The 26,402-nt window shown below is 36.7% G+C and overlaps 3 protein-coding genes and 1 pseudogene across 3 annotated transcripts; 3 read left to right on the forward strand and 1 right to left on the reverse strand.

The window, feature by feature from the left end:
• Positions 1-724: 724 nt before the first annotated feature.
• On the forward strand, positions 725-3,544 carry LOC103942501 (annotated as a pseudogene).
• A 2,772-nt stretch (positions 3,545-6,316) lies between these two features.
• Positions 6,317-7,979, forward strand: LOC125468032 (pantothenate kinase 1-like). The gene is made up of 3 exons (XM_048576326.1): positions 6,317-6,668; positions 6,758-6,874; positions 7,741-7,979. The coding sequence occupies exons 1-3, from the start codon at positions 6,612-6,614 to the stop codon at positions 7,813-7,815; spliced, it is 249 nt and encodes an 82-aa protein (XP_048432283.1). The 5' UTR covers positions 6,317-6,611; the 3' UTR covers positions 7,816-7,979.
• Positions 7,980-11,608: 3,629 nt separating this feature from the next.
• On the forward strand, positions 11,609-13,261 carry LOC103942498 (glucan endo-1,3-beta-glucosidase, basic isoform). The gene is made up of 2 exons (XM_009352683.2): positions 11,609-11,766; positions 12,108-13,261. The coding sequence occupies exons 1-2, from the start codon at positions 11,667-11,669 to the stop codon at positions 13,043-13,045; spliced, it is 1,038 nt and encodes a 345-aa protein (XP_009350958.2). The 5' UTR covers positions 11,609-11,666; the 3' UTR covers positions 13,046-13,261.
• Positions 13,262-16,339: 3,078 nt separating this feature from the next.
• Positions 16,340-23,289, reverse strand: LOC125473614 (probable inactive purple acid phosphatase 16). Its single transcript, XM_048576713.1, has 5 exons — positions 22,892-23,289; positions 22,164-22,388; positions 21,271-21,547; positions 20,939-21,107; positions 16,340-16,792 (listed from the first exon to the last, which is right to left on the reverse strand). The coding sequence occupies exons 1-5, from the start codon at positions 23,262-23,264 to the stop codon at positions 16,580-16,582; spliced, it is 1,257 nt and encodes a 418-aa protein (XP_048432670.1). The 5' UTR covers positions 23,265-23,289; the 3' UTR covers positions 16,340-16,579.
• Positions 23,290-26,402: the final 3,113 nt, after the last annotated feature.

Below are 26,402 nucleotides of genomic sequence, written 5' to 3' on the forward strand. Positions count from 1 at the left end.
AATATTGCTTGTATTAAAAGAGTTGCCGTATCATGCAGCATCGTTTTTGCATACCCAGACCAAAAATGGTGGATAACTAGTGTGTGTGTATATATATATATATAAAACGTGTTCAGATAAGCTCACATTTCATATATACTGTACATAATATAGGCTGAAGCCTTAATTCATAACATGGATTGGAACCTTAATAACATACATCTTACGTAAATTTTATATAAATTATTTTATATCGCATATAAAATATCTTCACAAAATATATATCGGTTTCAAAATATCAGTCGATATATCTGTAAAATTGAAATGTCGATATTTTCATCAAGATCTTTTAAAACCTTGTTGCATACTAGAATTAGATTTTTAAAACCTTGTTGCATACTAGAATTAGATTTTAAATCTTCGAAGTGGAAGCCTTGACTTCTCAAAACTTGATTCCGGAATAATCCTTCACTTTAGGATTCTGTAGTGGAAGCCTTGACTTGGCAAAACTTGAGAGGAAACTAGTATGAGGACAACAATTTACTCATTAACTAGAACTTCATATATTATGAACAACAAATATAATTAGATCGTCATATATATGTAGTTTCAATAAGTCCGATGTCGGAATAATAAATAGTTGCCGTATAATTTGGTATAAGTTAGTGCTTGAGTACTATTTGTAGTCAGACAGACGTCAGACTGACCTGTTTCTTATCTATACAAATTCAAGAGCAAGGGGCAACATTCGGAGGCACTTCAAATACGATGGCTAAATCAAGTTCATCAGTTGGTAGAGCCAGAGGCCCTTCTGTGATTTCCATAATACTTGTTCTTGGGCAGCTGATGGCCAGCTTCGAAACAACAGGTATACATGTACTCTCTCTCTCTCTTTCTGTGCATATGCATGTTACATATGCACACACAAACACATAAGGGAGGTTCAAATAGCAACAATCACTTAGTGCTACGATCAAGTGATATTCCTCTTTACTTGTAAGCAAGAGGTCTTAGGTTCGATTCTCATTAAAAGCAAATTTGAATTACATCATTGCTTGCTCATTGTGAGGTTTAGCCCACTTTCCCACCCCTTAATGTAGAAAATATCATTTGTTAAAAAAAAAAAAAAAGTAAATATAATAGCAATAAGCGTAGAGCCATTTCATTATTAGCATGTTCATTTTAATACTGAATTACTATACAAATAGTCTATACATTTCCCGAACTTTTTTTTTTTTTTTTTTTTGTCAAACGATAGATTTTGTAAGATTAATTGTTAGATTAGCTATTGACGAGATTCGAACCTATGTCGTCATGCAATGACTCAACACCTTTGCACCATTTTGGTAAAGAGCCACTTGCAGTATACTTTTCCTATATTCATTGTGCTGCTTTTTGTGACAACATATCAAACTAATTCATTGATTTCTTTTTTAATATATTACAGCCGCCCAAATTGGTGTATGTTATGGAATGAATGGAGACTTACCACCCCAAGCAGAAGTTATTGCTCTCTACAAGCAAAATAACATCCGAAGAATGCGACTATATGATCCGAACCCAGCAGCTCTAGCAGCCCTCAGAGGCTCTGACATTGAGCTCATGTTAGACATACCAAAGGACCAACTTCAAAACATTGCTTCAAGCGAAGCCAATGCAAATACATGGGTCCAAAACAATGTCAGAAACTATGCCAATGTAAGATTCAAATACATTGCCGTAGGAAACGGAGTCACGCCCTCGGACTCATCTGCGTAATTTCTGGTCCCGGCCATGCGGAACATTCAAAATGCGATTTCCAGTGCCGGTCTTGGAAACCAAATCAAAGTTTCCACTGCCATAGACACCGGTGTGCTTGGGAATTCCTTTCCTCCATCAAACGGAGAATTTAGGGGTGACTATAGCCCAATTTTGAATCCTGTTGTCCAGTTCCTGGTGGACAACAAATCTCCGCTGCTCGTTAATTTATATCCTTATTTTAGTTATATTGGCAACACTCATGACATTCGTCTAGATTATGCTCTTTTCACAGCTCCGTCAGTTGTAGTACAAGATGGCCAACGTGGTTATCGTAATCTTTTCGATGCCATTTTGGATGCTGTTTACGCTGCGCTTGACAAGGTCGGTGGAGGATCTTTGGAAATTGTTGTATCGGAGAGTGGTTGGCCGACAGCTGGTGGGACGGCAACAACAGTTGATAATGCGAGGACTTATAACTCGAATTTGATTCAACATGTGAAGGGAGGGACTCCAAGGAAGCCTGGAAAGCCCATTGAAACTTACATCTTTGCCATGTTTGATGAGAATAGAAAGACCCCAGAGCTTGAGAAACATTGGGGGATATTCTCCCCTAACAAACAGCCTAAATACCCAAGCAAATGTACTGTGAAAATAAAGGGAGGCTGTGGTTTGCAATTATACCCACTAAATAAAAACTGCTAAGTTATATACGCAGTGCCACAAAAAATGTAAGGTGACTCAAGGCCTAGAGAACTTCAAATTTATTTATGGCTTTGTAATATCTCAGTCTGAATAAACAAAATGAATACGGTTAATATACCAAGAGATAAATGGTTTTCGTGTGTTTTTATGTTTACATTATATTTTTTTTCAGTTTTTTTATGTTATGTTATTGTACTTTTTTATGATCTTTTTTGTTGCCGTTAGATTTAATTATATTCGATCTCAGCTGTTGGATTCAATAAATCCTGGAGGACATGTTGGTCTAAAATCGGCCTCAGCCAATATGCCAAAGATTTCGGGATCTCTTGGCCCTTCAAGTTTGTGTTGCAGGAGTGCCAACTCATTTCCTAAGGCCAAGTGAATAAAGAAAAGTTGGATATTTTAGTTACGGTTTGAAATGTGACCTATAGGTTCTCTATGCCTGGGGTGCAAGGACTCTTGAGATGGGTGTTGTTCCTGCAACATGATGAGTGAATGGATGGGTAGAAACAAGTTTGGTGATTGATATGTTGTGATGCAATGTATGAGGAGGTGAATCGCATTAACCCAAATGAATCAAATTGATAAGTTATTATGTTACGATATTTCTATTACGATAAATAAAATGCGAGAGAGTAAGCTCAGAGAAAATAAATTGCAATAGAATAAAAATTACTCAAAGTTTGAGAGAATAACTTTTATGCTAAGTGCAATAAAATAAATTACGCTAGGTGTGAGAAAATAATTTGCGGGAACTAAAATTAATTAGAAATAGAAAGATAAGAAGGCTACATTTTGAAAATAAAAATTTTTAAAAATAAAAAAAAAAAGAAAAAAAAAGAAGAAGAAGTAGAAGGAGACAAAAGCACGTGTGTGCATGGACACTAAAAAGATAAGTTGAATGTTTTGGTCGGAGAACTTTAACAGTGACTTAGAGGATTCTATATATTAATTGATAGGGTAAAGTACAAAAAATTACCTTAACTATTAGTGTTACGATACTTTCATAACTTATCTTTTAAAATTGCCAATGTCATATCTCATCTTTAGAATTTGGTCCAGTATTATACCTTCCGTTACTTGGCCGTTTACTTTTCAGTTAAATGCTGACATGGCTTGATTCGGGCACCACTTTCTATTAAAAAATCATTAAAATATTATTAAAAACTAAAAAAAATTTTTAATATTTTTTAAATATTAAAATAATAATAAAAAGTAAAAAAAAATTAAATAAATAAACCCTCATTTCGTCCCTCCCCTCCCCCTCCTCTCTCTTCTCCCCATCTTCATCTTCTTCCCCCACCTGCAAACCCCCAAAAAAAAAAAAAAAAAAAAAAAATCCAATTTGACTTCCCCAACACCCACACTCAGTTCCCCCTCTTCCCCAAAAAAAAAAAAAAACCCCCAAATCCCGTCGACGGGAAGATGGGTACGCAGAGAAGTGGAGGATGGGTGCGGAAGAGGATGTGGAGAATGGATGAGAGTGGTGGATTTGGGGTTTGATGGTTTTTCAAAAAAAAAATTTTTTTTTTTTCCCTTCCTCCTTTTTTTCCTCCTCCTTCTCCTTCTCCTTCTCCTTCTTCTTCTTCCGCAGGGGAGTTGATGGTTTTCAAAAAAACTTTTTTTTTTCTTCATCCTCCTTCTCCTTCTCCTTCTCTTTCTTCTTCTTCTTCTTCCGCAGGGGGGGGGGAGGTTGATGGGTTTTCAATTTTTTTTTTTCTTTTTCTTCCTCATCTTCTTGTTCCTCCCTCTCCTTTTCTTCCTCTTCTTCTTCTTCCTCCTTCTCCTTCTTCTTCTTCCCCGTGCGCGCACGCCGGTGGGGGGAATTTTCTTTTTTTTTTCTTCCTCCTTCTCCTTTTTTTCCTCTTCTTCTTCTTCTTCTTCTTCCTCCTTCTCCTTCTCCTTCTCCTTCTCCTTCTTCTTCTTCCTCCTTTTGCAAGGGGGGGCTTGATGGGTTTTCAAATTTTATTTTATTTATTTATTTATTTATTTATGGGGTTTGCAAGTGGGGAGAAGAAGATGAACATGGGGAGAAGAGAGAGGAAGGGGTGGGGGGGGGGGGAGGGGAGGGAAGAACTAAGGGTTATTTTCTTTTTTTTCTTTTTAACTTTTTATTATTATTTTAATATTTAAAAAATATTAAATATTTTTTTTTTAGTTTTTAATAATTTTTTAATACAAAGTGAACCCCGAATCAAGCTATGTCAGCATTTAACTAAAAAGTAAATGGCCAAGTAACGGAAGGTATAACATTGGACCAAATTCTAAAGATGAGGTATGACATTTTCAATTTTAAAAGATGAAGTATGAAAGTGTCGGGACACCAATAATTGAAGTAGTTTTTTGTACTTGACCCTAATTGATATCATCCACTCTCAATCAATGCCCCTTGATCGCCTCTCGTGCCTTGATTTTATTTCCATTAAAAAATGATAATGACTCACTTCCTTATTTTTATTTTTTATTTTTTTCACTATGACTAAATTCAAAATGATGACCATGCTATGTAGAAGGTGCCAAATATAGGTATAAACAATGTGACACATTCTTGATTTTTGAATCAACCTACTAAATAAAAACTGCAAAGTTATATGTAGTCACATAGAAAACGTAGGGTCACGATCCATAATTTGAAATTTATTTCTGGCTTTGCAGTATCTACGCATCATATCATATTGTTCATACATATATTGAGCAGTGAAAAAACAAAATGTAAACAGTTTATATACAGAAAGATGTATGGTCGTGTGTATGTATAGGGTATTACTTATTTTCATGTTATTTTTTTGTATTTTTGTAAAGATGGAAAACTTCTCTTTCTGTTGCAATAGCACATAAAATTAGAATGAAAAAGTTTTCGAGGACTCAAGACAACTTCACTATAGACATTGCCATCCTCCATTCTTATCCAAGATTTAAACGCAGAAAGGCTTTTGAGTGATTTCCACAATTCTAGCTCCTCTGTCCCAGTTTCCATAACCGCCATAGCCGGAATGCCTAGCAAAACATAGCCACAATTCTTTATGGGGACAGTACCAGTCTAATCTAAAATCATCATAATACCATTGTATAAGTTTCACCATTTTAGGACAAATTGATATCAATTTCTATCTAACTGTTGACCCTAAAAATTATAAAGTCTGCGTGGCGTGCAGGCCGAGTAACTAATGAGCTCAATACGTCCTTCGGTTGATGCAGGACGTGCCAACTGATCAGTCGAGCTCGGTCGAGGAGTAAAATTTGTTGATGTCGCATTGAGCGCCCTACTTACTTCTTGATCTTGCAACTGCAACCGAGGAAGGAACACGTCTCGGCCTTCGGGTTCTCGAGCCTGAAGATAAGGCTGTTAGTTCTGCGAAGTTCACGTATCGTCGGCACTGGGTTCGATCACGGTAATTATATTCGGAAGAGTATAAACACGTCGAACGAGCTCCAAATTATATGGACACACGTACTCAAAAGAAATGTATGTCTTGATGGTAGACGTGGTTCGGCTGTTAGAATGCCGAACTCTGAAACTCACTTGTGAGTATCCAATCATAAAATCACTCTGCGTTCAATGCGCCGAATGTAGTAACTTGTAACACCTTACTTGGTTGAGAATGCTAATAAGATGACCTCTGCCAATAAGGATTCGAAAACGCTTCTCGACTGAGACTTGGATAGGTAACCAGTCGGCCTCAACGCAATGCTGTTTATCCAAACTGAAGGTGCTCCTCGGTCGACTAATTCTACGGCAGTAGTGCTGTTTATCCAAACTGAAGAGTTTCGCTGATTGTCTTCACATTGTTGTTTATCCAAACTGAAGATGTGTTGGCAGAAAAAGAAAATAAAAAAATCTCAAGATGTTTGAGAGGTTTGCATAGGGCAGTATTTGATTACTTTCCATCTCTTGATTCATTTGTATCATTTTTCGTTTCAATCAACTTGGGATATGGGAAGAATCATTTTTTCACTAATTGAGACTTTTTAACCTTGTTTTATTAAACTAAGTGCTGATGTTGAAATCTTGGATTGAAAGTTCAAACTACCATTTTTATTGGTAAATGAACTACTTCAGCTTAAGTAATTAGTACCCATATTTTCGACTGCAGAATTTTTGTAGTTTCAGAAGATTTAAACTTCTGAAAATGAAATACGAAAGAAGATCATATATGTCCTGAATATAGCTGCTTGTTCAGTAGTTGTAGATGATTTCAGGCTCCCAGCAACACGGAGCTTCCGGGAGCACGACGTGCATTATTAAGGTAATACCAACTGTTTGGTTTGGCCACTGTATCACTGTTTTCTGGCATGTATACAAGCTAATTTATTGACTCGTGACAATGGTGAGCAGGCCACAGGTGGTGGGGCATTCAAGTACGCAGATCTTTTTAAAGAAAAGCTTGGGATTTCTCTTGACAAGGCAGATGAAATGGACTGTCTTGTGGTCGGAGCAAATTTTCTGCTTAAGGTGGGATCCTAATACCACTTACATTCAGTCTAATCCTGTTATATTCAGTACTTACTGTAAGCATTTGGGTCTACTTACTAGTTGTATAGCTACTTGTGTATGAAGTGTCTTTATATATATGTCTTACATTCAGTCTAATCCTACAAGTGTTAAATATATAACATTCAGTACTTACTGTAAGCATTTGTCCGATGCCTTAGCAATTGTTGTTAATGCACTTTAATTCTTGTGGACTAAGGATCTAGCATATGCTTTGCATACTTCACTTATAGTTATAGTTTTCTTTTACTGTTATATTCATGGTCTAGGGCGAAACAGAGAGGAAAGATTTTCAAAAAAGAAATTCTGTATTTTTATTTAATTGCTAGTTTGCACCCTTTTGTGATTCCTCATTTTAAGGGTTCAGCTCGGTGGTGGTTATCTTTTTGGGCTACCTGTTGGCTTTGTTGCTGATTCAATTGGAGCCACTTTAGGTGCAGGGGCTGCTTTCCTTCTCGGAAGACTTGTATGTTTCTATCCTAAACTCTTGTATTGGAATTTTCTGGTTTTTTGAGTTTCTGAAAAAAGAGAAAATATTAATGCATTTATATGTGTGAGTATGCACGCACTCTTCACTGATATTCTGTCTCATTTCTGTTCTCCCTAATTCATAAGTAAATGCATTGTTTGTATCTTGTCTTCTGCCCATTGATTGGGAGATCATTTGTTGTTTCAAGATTGAAGGTGGTCTGCATATTCATGAACTTGTCAATTTTAGTTGAAGTTGCAGAAGGGTTGCAGTGAATTTGTGGAGATTTTTGTATGGTAAATTATTCTTCAGTTAAACGTTATTCTTACGAAATTTGTGGGTTTAATTTTGGGTGCAGGCTGCAGCTGATGATCAGATTCAAGTTATTGAGATGATTAAACTCTTGGAAACAAGGGGTTCGAAGACTTTTTAAAGTTTGGTTCCAACATTTGTACAAAATTGTATAAAATATCAGTTATACAAATTTATAGTTGTATTCTTATATTTTAATGATCTTATAATTTGTTTTCTCACCAAAAGCAGAAAAAGAAATATGATACTCCAATTTGGGTGCCCACACAGGGCATCTTTTTTTTTTAATATTATTTTGCAATTTTGCCACCGATGTGAATTAGGGTGCCACTGCAGGAAAGGCACCAATGCAATATTGATAGCCATTATTACAATAAAGTCCTCTACATAGGCCACACTATCTAGTTTAGTGGGTGCTTGGTGGCCATAGAGGTTTGCCACCAATGTGAGTGGCAACACTTGACAATAGCCACCAATGAAAAGGGTGGCTTATGGCCAAATTTCTAGTAGTGTATGTAGGCAGTCTAACGAGGAGGTTAGATGAAGTCATAAAGTATACGAAAAATTACTATGTGATTCGATTCTCAAGTTGTGATTTACCATATCCCGGAGACGGGGTATGTTGAGATACGGGTATTTGGTGACATCACGTGTCAATCTTGGACGTACGTCGGGATCGGGACGTGACAACAAACTTCTTTGAAATCTTAATTGAATACACCTAAACTTTCAGGCAATCACTTAAATCCAAATTAAATATACGAGTTTGTAAAAAAAATTTAAAATCTCTCAATATCCCAATTCTATATGTACATCATTAAATGTTAGTTTAGAGGCTAAGAAAGGTCAAAGTCCTATGAATGCCCCCAACTTTGATTCGTCTGAGTCTTTATTTTCCACATAACGCTGTCCGGAGTCTCAAAAGTTTTGTCCACAAATTAACTAGCTAGTGCCAAAGGACGAGTCTCATTTTTCCACATATAATTTTGAAGGATAAGCACAATACAGCCGACACCATCAATTTTTTCATTAATTTTTTTGGCATCGATCCTGAAACACGGAAGTCAAGCGTTTTTGCGCACACTAGAATGGTCCTCATCCATCTATCTAGGCTCCAATAATATCCTTTAACAAACTATATTATCTCACTAAAGAGGAGAAGAAGGAGATGGTGATGGTTTAATCTCACAATAAACTAGTAATAATATGATTTAAATTTGTATTTAACGATAATCGAACTTAAACCCTCTCACTTATAAATAAAGAAGAATATTATTAAACCGAAGTTTAAACACAATATCTCGAGTGTAGGAATGCCTCTCTTAGCAATTTAAATTACAAGGTCCTTATAGAATTTGTACATATTGTAATGTCCCCAGAAGGACGTTAACTCATTAAGAGACAAAGTCAATAATATCATTTTGGATTTTAATGATTTTTTTTTTAATTTTTTTGTTAACTTTGTATTATGTTTAAAATGGAGAGGATCTCTTCCCGTTTAAAATGGCATCATCCAACAAGCGATGATTATCCTGATGATTATGGTAAACCCACTACTAGGACTGTTACCGAGCCGAGATGAACTGTATGTCACAGTGCTCAAGCTTGGCCTTTTTAATTTTTTCCGAACTTTAGTTAGATTTGGCTTGCTTTTTATACAAGCCAAGTTTATAAATCTTGAGCCTGATACCGAGAATCAGCATTTTCGAACTATTTCTTATAACATAATTTGGTTTGGTTGTAAAGTTTTATCTTTTCTTTTGCAACTAACCAATGCATGTGAAAAATGAAATACATTAAGCATAATTAAACAAAGCAATACAAAATTTGTAAATTAAATGACGTAGAAGTTGATGATTGATTATTACTTAAGCACTAATAAACGTGCTCATTTTCCATTAGTAACACATCATTTAATTTACAAATTTTATCTACAAATTTAATTTCCCTAGCATTATTCTTTTACCATCTCTATTGATAGAAAAAGGCTACTAACTAATCCTTTTATATGGTTAAAAAAAAAAAAAAAAAAGCATAAAAATATCCTCTTTTTTTTTTTGTTAATTCAATTAGTTGGATTTGTGCCTCCAAATATGTGTTGGGCAGCATGTTGTGCTATAATGGCATCAGGGTTGCCTTGTTCATCATCCAAGTGAGCTGTCATAATCCATTGTTGAATTGGATTATTATCATCATCAGATGGTTTCCCTGCAATGTCAAGCATGGTATAAAATATCGATGATATCGGAAATATCGGTAGTCCAAAAATATGGAAATTTCGATGGAAATATCGGGATATTATCGATATCGATAAAAATTGAATAAAAACCACGGAAATTGTAAGAGAAAAACTTGGAAATTTTTATTGAAACTTTGGAGAATGTTTATTTAGTCAATTATCTATTAGTTTATCAAAAAAAAAAAAAATAGAAGGAAATGCATTACATGATGGATTTAACTAATTTAAGTTGGTTATACAACGAGCTGGCAAACACTGTGAGTGTAGAAAATATGTAGTAATTAATGAAAAAATGATTAAACACAACATAATCATTTATATATAATGATTTACTACAATATTTTACACTTTATACATTGCACGGTAAGATACATGAGTGATTTAGTACCACATAAAGTTCCTATGAGGTTCAAATTTTTCACTATCTTCATCATCTCTATGTGTAGAGTAAGTTTATTGTGAAGAGTATTCATCAAATGATAAATCCCCAAAATAGTTTTGCATGTAATTGTTAACATGCCACTCATATAAATATAAATATTTTAGCATATTGTCACTAAAATATAAGTGATATATCGTGGTTAAGGTGTCGGAGGAGTAAAATGGGAGGGGTTCAAATCCCCTTTGTGTTTTTTTTTCCTCCCTTTTTTCCCTTTTTCTTCTTCTTTTTCCTTTTTTTTTCCTTCCTTTACATCGATATTTTAGCGATATTACACCGATATTTTGACAAAATATTGTTGAAGTGTGAGCGAAATTATCGACGTCGATATTTTTTGATATTATCGTCGATACTGTCGATATTTGTATGATATGTACATGGATATGTTCCGAAATATCCGTGATTCGAAAAAACCGAAATATCCTCGATATTTCAGACTATGATGTCAAGAATGTCTATGTAGTCATTTTTAGACACATGTGCATCATTTTCTTGCGGGTATCAAAGATATATTTGACCAGAAATTTAATATTTGGATTTGTGTATTTCTTTCTCTTCAGATAAGGCATGTATGTCCTCTCAATCCATTGTGCATAGATTTTTTTATAGTAATAATTAATGGATACTCCAAAAAATCTTTTGAATTGGATATTGCCAAAAGTCTTCACACATATCTAATCACCGCCCACATACCTCAAAAAAATCTTTTAGGTTTCAATTTGCTTCAAAACTTTTGAATTTTTTTGGATTTTGTTATAGGTATCGGGAAATATCGAGAATATCGGCAAAATATCGGAGATATCGCACTATCGGGGATATATCGTCGATATAGAGGAAGATATGGCCTTACCCCCTAGTATCGATATTGACAGTTGAAAATATCGATATATCGGCCAATATATTGATGTATCAACCGATATTTCAATCCTTGACCTTGACTTCTCAAAACTTGATTCCGGAATAATCCTTGACGATTCTGTAGTGGAAGCCTTGACTTGGCAAAACTCGAGAGGAAACAAGGATGAGGACAACAATTTGCTCATAACTAGAACGTCATATATTATGAACAACAAATATAATTAGATCGTCGTATATATGCAGTTTCAATAAGTTTGAAATAATAAATAGTTGCCGTATAATTTGGTATAAGTTACTGCTTGAGTACTATTCGTAGTCAGACAGACTTTAGTTCTTGAGTACTATTTCGTAGTCAGACTGACGTCACAGACTGACCTGTTTCTTATCTCTATAAATTCAAGAGCAAGGGGCAACATTCGGAGGCACTTCAAATACAATGGCTAAATCAAGTTCATCAGTTGGTAGAGCCAGAGGCCCTTCTGTGATTTCCTTGATACTTGTTCTTGGGCAGCTGATGGCCAGCTTCGAAACAACAGGTATACATTTACTCTCTCTCTCTCTCTCTCTCTCTCTCTCTCTCTCTCTCTCTCTCTCTCTCTCTCTCTCTCACTGCATATGCATGTTACATGCACACAAACACATAAAGGAGGTTCAAATAGCAACAATCACTTAATACTACGGTCTAATGATATTCTTCTTTACTTATAAACGAGAGGTAGATTAGTCACTTATGGAGTTCGAACCTATGTCATCATTCAAGGACTCAACACCTTTGCATAAAAAACCGCTTGCAATATACTTTTCCCATATTCATTGTGATGCTTTTTGTGACAATATATCTAATTAATTCATTAATTTCTTTTTTGATATATTACAGGCGCCCAAATTGGTGTATGTTATGGAATGTTGGGAGACTTACCACCCCCAGCAGAAGTTATTGCTCTCTACAAGCAAAATAACATCCGAAGAATGCGACTATATGATCCGAACCCAGCAGCTCTAGCAGCCCTCAGAGGCTCTGACATTGAGCTCATATTAGACATACCAAAGGACCAACTTCAAAACATTGCTTCAAGTCAAGCCAATGCAAATACATGGGTCCAAAACAATGTCAGAAACTATGCCAATGTAAGATTCAAATACATTGCCGTAGGAAACGAAGTCCAGCCCTCGGACTCGTCTGCCCAATTTCTGGTCCCGGCCATGCGGAACATTCAAAATGCGATTTCCAGTGCCAGTCTTGGAAACCAAATCAAAGTTTCCACCGCCATAGACACCGGTGTGCTTGGAAATTCCTTTCCTCCATCAAAAGGAGAATTTAAGGGTGACTATAGCCCAATTTTGAATCCTGTTGTCCGGTTCCTGGTGGACAATAAATCTCCGCTACTCGTTAATTTGTATCCTTATTTTAGTTATATTGGCAACCCTCGTGACATTCGTCTAGATTATGCTCTTTTCACAGCTCCGTCAGTTGTAGTACAAGATGGCCAACGTGGTTATCGTAATCTTTTCGATGCCATTTTGGATGCTGTTTACGCTGCGCTTGACAAGGTCGGTGGAGGATCTTTGCAAATTGTTGTATCGGAGAGTGGTTGGCCGACAGCTGGTGGGACGGCAACAACAGTTGATAATGCGAGGACTTATAACTCGAATTTGATTCAACATGTGAAGGTAGGGACTCCAAGGAAGCCTGGACCCATTGAAACTTACATCTTTGCCATGTTTGATGAGAGTAGAAAGACCCCAGAGCTTGAGAAACATTGGGGGCTATTCTCCCCTAACAAACAGCCTAAATACCCAATCAATTTCAACTAATATTAGCAAGTAAATGTACTGTGAAAATAAAGGGAGGCTGTGGTTTGCAATTATACCCACTAAATAAAAACTGCAAAGTTATAATGCAGTCCCATAAAAAATGTAAGGTGACTCAAGGCCCAGAGGACTTCAAATTTATTTCTGGCTTTGTAATATCTCAGTCTGAAAAAACAAAATGAGTACGGTTAATATACCAAGAGAAAAATGGTTTTCGTATGTATGTATGTTTACATTATATTTTTTCTCTGTTTTTTTATGTTCTGTTATTCTACTTTTGTAAAAGATGGAACACTTTTCTTCATGTCGGTAATAACTAAAATAAAAGGGAAAATTTTTCAAGGACTCAAGACTACACCATGTCTACTGCATTCTCCATTCTTATCCAAAAATTTTAACATAGAAGGCTGCTAGGTAATTTCCACAATTGTAGCTCCTCCGTCTCAATTTCCGTAGCCATCATAACCGGTATGCCTAGCAAAATATAGCCATAGTTTTTCATAAGGGCAGCACCAGTCTAACCCATGGTTGTTCTACAAATACTGCCTCCCACAACCCGAAAGAAAATAACACTACTAGACAAAACCTCTTTACCAACAAATACTTGGGATGGGATACACTGCTGTCGCAAAAGGACTTCCTTTTGAGATGGCCTTTGTGCTGCTGTTAAAATGGTTGATTACTTGCGACAGCGCAGAGTCACCGTCGAAAAGTAAGACTACTTGCGACAATAGAGAGTGTTGTCGTAAAATTAAATAGTATTAGTGACCGTTGTATTCACTGTCACATACAGATGAAAAAAAAAAAATAATTTGACAGCAATATAAACCTGTCGCATGGTTTGTACAATTTATAGCGTATATTGTAGGTGAAGACTGTCATGGATATTGGAGAACCTATGGTACTGCAGTGCGCCAGAGTGTTGTATACGACAAACAGAGAGGCTCGTCCTGCTCAAATTCACGTATGCTCGAAGAGATAATCAACCAAAAGGTGAAAGAGAGAAAGCAGAAATTTGAAGACACGATGGCGGATGAAATTGCTGTTTTGAAGTCAAACACTAGTTCGAACTCATCTACCCAGGTATAGTGTCAAAGAATGGATCTCCACACTAAGCAATCATATATTATTAATTTGGACTTGGATATTTTTGCGCATTTAGATTTCGGTATTCGTCTTTATCCGTCTCTAGTTAATTCCATATCCTATATCTCACCTAGCACTAGCCGTCTGGGTTCACCAAGGGAATGATATGAGTGTCCCATAGCCGGTACCACCAAGACTGAGACAGCAAATGTTTTGTATGCAAATTTGTCATGTTGTATAAGTAATAAGTATCAAAATTTCCAGCTCTTTTACACTTAAAGATGTTAATTACTTGCAATTTTGAAGTCTCTTTTTAAAATCATAAATAAATAAATAACGATATTATATGCACTAAAAGGTGGGGAAGTGGGCTAAGTCTCACAATGGGCTTGCAATAATGTGATTCAAATTCGCCTTTGGTGAGAATCAAATCTAAGACTTCTTACTTGCAAGTGAAAAGGAATATCACTAGACCGTAATACTAAATGTGTTATTAAACCCAAATTGTTGCAAACTGCATAGCTTCATTCAAGATTAATTGCCATTACATTCAACCTAATTTTCTAGTTTTCCTTGGGAAGCAAGTTAGGTGACTTGTCATTAGCTCACTTTATGCATTATACTATGAATGGTTCATTCGCTTGGCTTAAGCTACTTTGCCAAATTTGTGTCCTCATAGTCTTGTTTTTCACTCCGCCACTACACTCTCATCTCGTCCTGGTTTAAATTATGAATAATAACGTTACATCGTATTTTACCTTACAAAATTTATAATTGAAATCGGGTATTGATTTTCCTCGATGAGCATGTTTGTTCGTTTTGCGAGTTCTTGAGTTTGACAATAAATATATAAAGACGGTTGAAGGAGATGTTGTGTTTTTTCAGAGAAATGTGTCTTTTCTCTCACTCTATTTATGTCACATATTAGATACACACACACAGAGTACCAAAACAAGCTTCTATTTAATTTGGGATTCCTAATTTCTTGGAAAATAAAATCAACGTATCATAGTTTTGTGCTCCTTAAATTTTGCCTTACTCCAGATTGAGATATTGTGTTAACCAATGACTCGGTCGTGTTTCAGTTCGATTATAATTTTAATTTGGCTCATAATACCCTGTCACACCTTGGTGGTAGTCATTTCGGGTAGAAGAAATAATTTGGTTCCATACAAAACGAACAACGTTTTGGTGTTTGGTGCCATGTTGGTCTAAAATCGGCCTCAGCCAATAAGTCAAAGATTTCGGGATCTCTTGGCCCTTCAAGTTTGTGTTGCAGGCATGCTAACTCGTTGTCTAAGGTCAAGTGAATAAAGAGAAGTTGGATATTTTAGTTACGGTATGAAATGTGACTGGGAACCAAGAAAGGAACCCAGTCTCGGCAGTAGGTTCTCTACGCCTTGGGTGCAAAGACTTTTGAGATGGGTGTTGTCCTTGCGAAATGATTCAAGGTTTGAGAGAATAACTTTTACTCTAAGTACGATAAAATAAATTACGCTAGGTGCGAGAAAATAATTTGCAGGAACTAAAATTAATTGGAAATAGAAAGATAAGTAGGGCTACATTTTGAATATATATTAAAAAAATAGAAAAAGATAAAGCACGTTGGTGCAAAGACACTAAAAAGATGAGTTGAATGTGATGGTCGGAGACCTCTAACACTGACCTAGAGGATCCTATATACTAATTGAGATCATCCACTCTCAATGAATGCCCCTTGATTGCCTATTGAGCCTTGATTTTTTTTTTTTTTAAAACGATATTGTCTACACTAAGGAGAGGCGGTGGGCTTAGCCTCACAATAGGTTAGCAATAATGTGTGTGGTTCAAATTCCCCTTTGGCAAGAATCGAACCAAAGATCTCTCACTTACAAGTGAAGAGAAATAGCACTAGACCGTAGTACTAAGTGGCCTCTCGAGCCTTGATTTATTTCATTACAAAATTCAAAATATATTTTACTCAATGGCAAATATGATGATGTCTTTGTCTTCAATTTGCAAATAATTTCCTCCTTGAATGTTATGATTGGTGATTATGACTCAATTCTTTTTTTCTTTTCTTTTTTCACTATGACTAAATTCAAAATGATGACCATGCTATGTAGAAGGTGCCAAATGTAGGTATAAACAGCGTGACACATTCTTGATCTTCGAATCAACCTACTAAATAAAAGCTGCAAAGTTATATGTAGTCACATAGAAAGCGTAGGGTCACGATCCAGAATTTGAAATTTATTTCTGGCATTGCAGTATCTACGCATCATATCATATAATTTATACATATGTTGAGCGGTGAATAAACAAAATGTATACAGTTTATATACAGAGAGATGTACGGTCGTGTGTATGTATACGTATTATTTATTTTCATGTTATTTTATTGTACTTTTGTAAAGATGGAAAACTTCTCTTTCTGTTGCAATAGGACATAAAATTAGAATGAAAAAGTTTTCAGGGACTCAAGACAACTTCACTATGGACATTGCCATCCTCCATTCTTATCCAAGATTTAACAGAGAAAGGCTTTTGAGTGATTTCCACAATTCTAGCTCCTCTATCCCAGTTTCCATAACCGCCATAACCGGTATGCCTAGCAAAACATAGCCACAATTCTTTATGGGGACAGCACCAGTCTAAGCCATGGTTGTGTCCTACAAATATTGCCTGCCGCAAACCCAAGGAAAATTAGTTACCACAGAGGCTCATGAGTTTCACAATGTGTTACTCTATAGCTCAGTCTAAAATCATCATACTATCGTATAAGTTGCACCATCTTAGGACAAACTAATATCAATTTCCGTCTAACACAACACAAAAAGCGATACTGAAAGTAAACCGATAGCGTTTTGACAAACACCATGGCCTCTCACATTATTAAAAGCCTAATGAACTTTGGCACACGAAAAAAACTAATCCAAGTAATTAATTAAGGTTTTTGATCATTGCCTAACGGGACTTACAAGTTCCCCCCAGATGCCTACAACCTTAAACTAATGTAGTTTTATTCACACTGGAACACCAAACAACGTTAACTCAACTAATATATGAGTTTCATTAACTCAATGATTACCAAGAATTAAAAAACAGTAACAAGGGTTTGAAGGAAAACCAAAAACCTAAACATCAACACCCCAGGCAAAGTTGTTAGCTACTAGTTTTTACAATATCAACGAGTGATTCAGGTGTTTTCTTTGTGCCTATCATTGTACAAATGGGGCATGGAATTACCTTGAATAGCTTAACAAACTAGAACGAACGGATGCTTGCTCCCACTTAAAGAAAAAGAAGGAACGAACTAGACACTCTAATTCAACCTTTTATTGGCAAAAAAGCAAGAAAGGATCAACATAAACATGGACTTCCAATCAATTCTGACAAGCATAGCAAACCCAGCATAACCTTAGTAATAAACTACAAATGTGGGGTAACCGATTGTGCAACCATCCCATGTGAACAAGAACACAAACACACACAGATATTTGCAGGAAGATAGGAAACACATGCCTAATAGGTTATTAGCACTTGACCAACTCGTTTTGATCCAACAAGATATTTGCGAAGAATCTTTCATGGTGACATACCAATTGATAAACTAAAACCGTGAGGACAGTGAAAGCGTGGCTTCATGAAAATGGAAACGTTTTGTAAGAGTCATGCATAACTACCTTGTTTGACATAATAACTAGTTTAAACGTTGCCCAGATAACAAATAAAAGCTAGAGATTCACTACAACAAAATGTCTTTTAGCAAGCAAAATTAGAAATTTATTTCCCTTAGTGACTGATTTCAGCCAGAAAATTATGTAGTTCTTGCAAAAAATGAGGCAGGTTTGTTCCCCTAAACTGGCAAAAGAAATTTATTTTCTTGCTAGACTGAGGTGTAGCGAGAAGAATGTATTTGCTTTTTAAAAAGTTCCTTTCCCTCCCTAAATTTATTCAGTCCCACTCACATTAACTTTTACTCCCTAAAATATTTCTAACAAGGAAACAACTTCTCGTTGTACCTCTCCCCCTACCAAAACAAACGCGCCTCTCTTCATCCTTTAATTTTTATAAAATGCTTGGTTTTTATATTTCATAAGGAAGCTTTGCCTCTCATCCCAAATTACCTGTGCATACAGATTTGCAAATCGTGGATATGGATTCTTCGAAATAGGAGAATCTGAGAAGCATGTCAAGCTAGTAAGCTGCCCTTTACATATATGGCTTGCCAATGTTTGATGACGGTCATAATCTTGAAATCTCTTGGCAAGGTGTTAATTAGATCATTCCCTATCGTTCATGTACCACGATTTTGTTTCCTCCAACATTAACTGTACGACATTTTAGTTTTCTCCAATATCTTACTCGGTCACCAAAAAAAAAAAAGAAAAAAAACATCCATTGTTAATTATTATTGTGAGAAAAGCTGAAATGACACAAAGCATTCATTTCCTACTTTATAAAATAGTTGTGATTTTAGGCAGGTCATTTTCATGAAAAAAACGTGGGAGAAAATCTTTTGAAAAAATACGGATAAAAATGACCATCCACGAAAAATGAGGTCTGGGTTCTCAGAAACAAAAAGGTTTTAGAAGCTTTTAATTAAATGGGCCGAGGCCCATTTTATTTGTTTTGCAAATTGTTTGCAGAAAATAGACTAGGAAACTCCTGCTTGCATTGAGAGCAAACAAACCATTCAGCTCAAACATTTTCTTAAACACTGATTCTTCATCATGTAAGATGAAAAATACAACATATTTGCTTTAGGATTGGCTTGCTTGCCCTACAAACAAAACCATATTGGTATAGAAGGTTCCGCCCGACTCGGCAATTTACACAGGTCTTGTATACAATAGGGGCAGAATTCATAGCTGAGATCACAGCACTTTCCAAGTCTCCAGGGTATAAACCAAATGTAAGGGGCAAGTTAAAGCAGGATGTAGAAAGAATCAACTGACAGACTGAAACCTGGTTGATGCATCGAACAGTTTCGAGATGACGGAGAGTGAACAACTATTTTGTTGATGACAGGGAAAAATAATAGAGCATGCATTTCCTGAAGTTAAATTGTCCTAGAACTTGGCGGGTGTGCATTTCCTGACTTTTACTCTTTGCAGTTTCTCTATACAGGACCACTTACTCTCTTACTCAACAACTCACCTAATCCCGGTTTTGAATTTTCTCATGATAGGAAAATTCATCGGTTGCGGTTGACACAAACAGATGTTACAATGTAATTGATATGTTATGTTTTGGACAAGAATCACAGGGAAATGATTTGTTTTACAATTCATGTAGTAAGTGACAAAAATCAACACAGGTCACCAGAACAAACCAATATCAATTTCCATAGAACGCAAAAAGCGATATTGAGAGTAAACCATAATGACTTGACAAACACCATGGCAGCTCAAATTATAAAGAGTCTAAAGAATTCGTAGAATTAGTAAAGAGTAAAACCAATACAAGTATTTAGCCCAAAGATTTTGAAAAGCTGAAACTAAATTAGCTTTGTTCACATAGGAACAACAAAAAACGTCAACATAACACCCTCCGGGAAATAGTGGCTAGATAGCTACTGTTTTTCACAATTCTATGAGCGATTAGGGTGTTTTCTCTGTTCCTATCCTACCAATGCAAAAACCAGGCATGGGATTACCTGGAATAGCCTAACAAACTAAAATAAACAGATGCTATGTACTTCAAATCCTCCTTAAAGAAGGAATGGACTAGAGTCTTTAGGCCTTAAAAACTCTGAAAATCATATCCGCAACAATTAGTTAGGGCAGATTACGTGGTTATATTTTTTCAAACTGTCGCGGATACAGTTGAATTTCTTTAGTAGTCCCTCGACTAGTCCATTGGGGATGTAGGGACATTTCATTCAGACTGCTCACTATCGGCGGTCAGCTAGGACATTTCATTCGACTGTTAAACATTTAAGTCAACTATTCCACTGGCCAGAGTGACTGAACCTCAATAGCTCTTGGTCGGGTTGATCATAGCAGGCCTACAGAAGGTTGGATCTTTTTTGGCCTTTTCTCTTCCAGGGTTCCACCTATCCGCTATTTGAGTCCTAGAATTGACCTATACGAAAAATATGGGTAAAGTCCTGCACTCACTAGACATAACCTCTGCCTTGATGATGACCTCCTTCTGCTGATGCAAGTCTTATTGCATATGACTTGATCTTCTTCATGTCTCGTGGTTTCTCAAGCCCTTCAAGTCTTCACTTTGATTCTAGTCTATGCTAAGTTCTAGTTCATGGAATTAGAATTTCCACGTTAAAGCCAGACTAAACCAAACACTGGGTGACATGGACAATTTGTGGCTAAATTAGGCTTTGCAATTTGATACATTGTCAAAGTTGGAGCAGCCAAAACCAATTGGTGACCGGTAGACTGGAGACGCTTATTGTACTTCAAGGAAAAATTCCTCACACCCACCCCACTGATGCACTTCAAAAGAAAAACAAAAGCATATAGAGCTTAACAAATTCGTATAAACTTCTGATGTTAAAGTCTAACGCTCTCGAAATCATATACAAGTTAATCCATTCTAAGCATATCTAGCTTATGATACAGTTAAATTGTGTTTGTCCCTGTATTTTATTAACCTAAATTTATAGATAAATGTAAAGAAGGTGTCTGTATGCGTGTATTAGTTCATTACGTGTGCGTTTGTCTGTCACTACGAGGACATTGTACCCTTTTTTAAATTTTCACAGGTGTCTCCCACCTGGATTCAGGCATGTAGGGTAAGCATGCTCATCTATGACCAAACCTACGTATGAAAAATTTTTATGGGAGGCATAAGATATGATCTCACCTTGGCAGATTTCCTTTTGGCCAAAAGTTTCATCATACCCATTTCAGCTTCTTGAGGTGCTACTTGCTCTTCGTTAAGTGAACCCACGCAAGGCTTGTGTATGCCGAACTTTGGAGCAACTTTCTCATATGCACGACTTGGTATATGCCAAAAGATTATCTCTGGGACACTGCAAAATTTGATTGACAAGAAATAAAAGAGTAAAAATAAAAAGAAGATTTAGTACTGTGAATCAATTTTGTATTCTTCTGAGAAAAGAGCAGTAAACCTTTACTCGTTAATAAGATGAAAGATGTACAATGGTATCAGGTAATACTTCCATACTTTTCTACCTTGAATCAGGGTTAATCTCTAGAGCTTTCAGCCGGAACCATTCTGCTTGGGCGCTGGATATAACTTCTGGGTAGGAACCACCACCAGAATCTAGGAAGTACAAAAATGCCACAGCTGACTTGGGATCTTCTGATGACAAAACTTGGAGGACATAGTTGGATACACTAGGCCAAAGCCCCTTCGGGCCATATCTAGAATGTGATAGCATATTAAGCTCAATCTCATTTTTCATTAGCTCCAAACGTTGAGTTCCCTGGAAGCTACAGTCTTCTTTCCCTACAGATCAGATGGCGTTGTAAGAGATCTCTTACTGATTATTCTAGAACAAGTATAAAAAATAACAATTATTCTTAGTGATTATTCTCCAAAAAGTATAACTTACCTAAATCAATTGTGAGAAGAGAATCAAACTTTATGACGGCATTGACATATTTTGTTTGCATCGATCAAACTCAATGTTTCGAAGAAATATGATTACAATTGAAGGCAATACAATGCAAAGGGATTGAATAAATGGAAGAGTAGTTGATACTCCTAAAGTAACAGATATCAGAAACTGTCAAGAGTCTCCTGCTTTTCGGTTCATCAAACACAGATTTGAATGCTTTCATTCAAATGTATAACAACATTACTTTTGCAGCCTAGAACGAACAAAGTAAGAAAAATAAAAGTTGACACTTTAATGTGAATGGCAATGTTCGTGGATAAAAAGTTGATGTGGGTGACTTTCTTTTATATGTTTATGTTTCGATTCCAGATTTTGAAATAGGCCTACAGAAAGAGGTTGTCAATGCTAAAAGTTGAGAAATTAGTCAGTATTAAGAAGTACTAAGCAAAAGCAAACAAGTTGATCAAAATTGTGAACACATAATAGATCAAACTTCTAATTCACCTGAGCATGATGAATTGGCTACAGGACAATGAATTTTAGGAATTCCAGGAGCCGAAAACCACTCAATCGGCCACTCAAATGCTGCATCATCATGGTTCCCAAACACACTGGCCCAAGGAATACCCCTGGCTCTTGTTGGAGAAATTGCCTGATCCCAATACAAGCTTGCATTTCTAATTAATATATTATTAGCTGTGATGACATCTCCAAGATAGATAACAAATTCTGCAATGTACGTGCCATTCATTAGATATATGATTGCTATATGAACATTGGTGAAATGATGGAAGCATGGTTTACTTACTGCAACAGAACCAAAGGGAAAACTTTGAAAATTATTGAACAAAATATATCACATTGTAAAGAAGCCTAAACAAAAGATCGTCACACTGACAGGAAGTACTTTTTTTCGTGTGTTGGCTTTCTTCGAAAGCTATGAATCGTCCTTACTTGATTTCCCTTAAGTGATTTCCGCACCCTTATTTTCTTGCTCTACCGCACACCTTTTTTCCTAACGTTTGGGTTGAATAAAATGAACCGAGAATCAAGGGAGCTAAGCCTTAATGGGCTGCGATTCAAATTCACCTTTGACGAGAATCGAACCTAACACATCTCACTTACAAATGAAGAGAATACCAGCACTAAGTGGCTAGACAGCATGAAGTTAAATGCATACACTAAAACATGAGAAACGGCTAATGAGAATTGAGATAACTTGTTTTGGTCACCTGGGGTTTCATGATCGAGTACAGAGGACATGACTCTAGTAGAATTGACATCCTGGAGAGGGCCCCAGTCGGTGGACTCGGCCTCTCCAAAATGCAGGTCGGCGAACAGAGCGATCTTGAACGGTGCACCTGCTGCGCCCGGCCGTAGATCGTAACCTTCTGCCTTGGTGGGTAGAGCGACGACGACGGAGATGATCAGAGGGTAGATGATGATGTATAGACATGATGTGAAGAACAAGAATTGCCCCGTCTCTGTCATGACGCAGTAAAGCAGGGCTGCAGGCGCGCTGTCGTGTTTAATGTTAACGACGGCATATTCCTTATGAGACGAGGACAATGCCGGTGGCCTTTTTTTGTGAGAAAGGGGCGGCATATTCCTTTTTGGTGGGAAAGGTAGTACTATTACGCTTTATCGGTATTTTTCTTCAGCGAGTGATGTAGATTCGATTATCGTTACAGACGAGTTTGAATCACATTATTGCTAACCATTGTTAGGCTAAGTTCACCCCCTCCTCTTAATGTAAATAATATTATTTATTCAAAAAATAAATAAATCACTTTCCTATAACAAAATAATATAGAAAAACCTGTCAATGCTAGGATATAGTTGTTGCAGTCCTATTTGATTAGAAATGTGATTGTGTAAATTCTAGTATATCTAGGAGTATCTTGTATATTTACTTTAGTAGTTTAATTTCTATTAGAGTTGTAATCCTAGTAGGTTAAGGATTTAACCTTCCCTACTACTATGCATAAAGGTACAATACAGTGAAACAGCACACACCTCATAATTACATCTCTCTCTTCTCTCTCTGTTGCCGCCGGCCCCTCTCCCTCTCTGTCCTAAATACAGTTCAGTTAAATAGGCTTACAACACATTATCAGCACGATCTTGCCAGAAGCTAAGGAACTGAAGGATCATGGAGGAGACTCTCTTCTACAACATCGAAAGGCTTTTAATTATTTTCTACCAATCAGGATCTTCTAAAATAAATTAAGATATTTGAAAAAAACCTTGAAGCATGAAAACGTTCCTCATGATCCATGAACCCATTATATTTATATTTTCCTTTCAATTATATATATTGTATATATGTTCATATATTTTTGTCAATATATATACTTGTTAATGCAATACGCAATTATACTATGTGGAATTTGTGAGTTAAAACATCGAAACTAATTTAGAAGCAATTCGGGAAAAAAAAAAAAGGAAAAAAAAAAGATTTATGCAACACCGCCACTGCACCACTGTGGCACCATTGCTGGACCACCGCGCTGGCCTGCAATCCAGCCGCGTGGAGAAAACCCTTCGAACGGTGTCATTTTTGACACCTTGGACAGATTGCAGTAGCCTTTTGGGCTTGCTACCATTAAACTGCAACCAGGCCTAGGTCGAATTGCAAACGAGCTTGAAGCCTAGCCTACACCAGCATGCCTGAAGCATGTTGGGCTCGTTCCCTTGACTCAGCCCCCTTCCAACAAGCTTTGCTTGCTGGCCTTGCCAACAGTCTCGACTCATGATCACCATAAGCCAGCCCATGCCGCTGGGCTTGCCTAGACCAACCCAAAACCAAACCCAGAAGTTTTGCTGCTAGGCTTATCCCAGACTCATGACCGGTGGCCTGCAACCATGATCGGACTACCCTGCAGCAACCCATGGCCCACTAAGCCCTTTTAGGGCCTTGCCCTACTCATGGCATCCAAGCCCAATGCTATTGGGCTATGGTTTTTCGAATCCAATGTTATTTTATGGCATTTTCTATAATTTTAACCCGAATGTTACAATTATTTTTGCTTTTACAATTGACCCTGTATGGTCCGATCTATTGAATTAATTAAAGTGACCAACAGTCCATTAATCTGACAATTAATCCAAAATTATTGACCTGAATTCCACTTTTTGGCAATTAATGATTCAATAAATTATTTCGTTTCTTTAAACCGTTGACTATCTTTTGTAGTCCCGAAGCACTTACACTTAGGTTCTTGAAGCAACCATAAACCCCCTACACTTTATTGTATATTGTATTATGTGTTCTTGCAGGTACCCCTATATATGAACTAAACGTTCATAGCTAAATCGAACTTGTAGTTTTGAATTTAGTGCTTTTGAAAACCCACAGTTTTCATTCAAAACTTACCACATGAAATCCGTAGCTTTCATGTTTAAATTAAACCAATACATATCTTGTACCCTCTGTTTAGGGACATGTCGAACTTGAACAAGCTTGATTTCACCGCTCTGGAAGTCTCTAGAAGAAACTACCTAAAGTGGGTTTAAGACGTGAAGCTTCATCTTATTGCAAACAGTCTTAGAGCTACTATCGAGGAACCAACCGACGATGAACCTGTCGATGAATCTCAGAAAGCTACTGCTATGATCTTCATTCATGGACACATCCATGATGCACTATAGACTAAGTACTTCGCAGAGGAAGATCCACATACCTTCTAGCTCACTCTAGTCGATCGCTTCGATCACCAAAAAGACATTTACTTGCCTGAAGCAAAACACGACTAGCAGCATTTACGCTTCCATGACTTTAAGTCCGTGAATGAATACATTTCTGAAGTTTGTAGAATCTAATCATTGCTTAAGTTCTGTAAAGAGGACTTAACTAAACAGGATCTCCTCAAAAACACTTTTCGACCTTCAATGCCACCAATATTGTTATGCAACAACAATATAGAGCACAGAAGTTCACCAAGTTTTTGGATTTGATATCTGTTTTACTTCTTGCTGAAAATCAGAACCATCTTTTGATGGAAAATCGTTAAGTTCGACCCGCTGGCTCGAACATCGTGCCTGAAGTGCATGCGACCAATTTTAGCAGCCATAACAGATGGAAACCCCGTTATGGTCGTGGAAATGGGCAGCAAGCCCTACCACGGGCCCAAGATTAACAAAACAGAAGCCTACCCATGGGAGGAAATTTGACCCAGAAGCACCAACCCCTTGCACCTGAGGCCTCAAACCTCAAGAACAAGGGAAAAGTTATTGTTCAATTGGCTTCCATTGAAATGGACATGTGATATCGCTATGGAGCAAAGGATCATTGGTCACGCATATGTCGAGCTAACCCCGAGGCCATTGCCAAGTATCATTCCCATCATAAGTCTAACTTTGTACTTGTAGAACTTCCCGAAATACTACTACAACTCTGGAGGTTTCAGATTTTCAGGAAGCATCCGCTCCTATGGAAGAATAAAGTTTTATTTTTCTAAAGACAGGTTAGGGTGTTTTACACCCCTAGTGGCCAAACCACCCCCCCTCCTAAATTTTTGAGGTTTATGGTTTAATTTTCGAACAATTTTTCTAAGTCTTTGGAATTATTTGTTTGGTTTTGGTTTGTTTTGAATTATGGACACTTATTTTATGGATATTATTTCTCGAATTGATCAATTGAATGAATGGAATTATATTTATGCATGTGACTGATTCAATTAATTTATTTCTAGGTATGACTAGTGGAAAAGTTCGTTGTTTAGCTGATAATGCCACCACACA

The sequence above is a fragment of a genome, unplaced genomic scaffold (genome assembly GCF_019419815.1).
Source record: "Pyrus x bretschneideri cultivar Hongxiangsu unplaced genomic scaffold, Pyrus_bretschneideri_v1 Contig9, whole genome shotgun sequence".
NCBI lineage: Eukaryota > Viridiplantae > Streptophyta > Magnoliopsida > Rosales > Rosaceae > Pyrus > Pyrus x bretschneideri.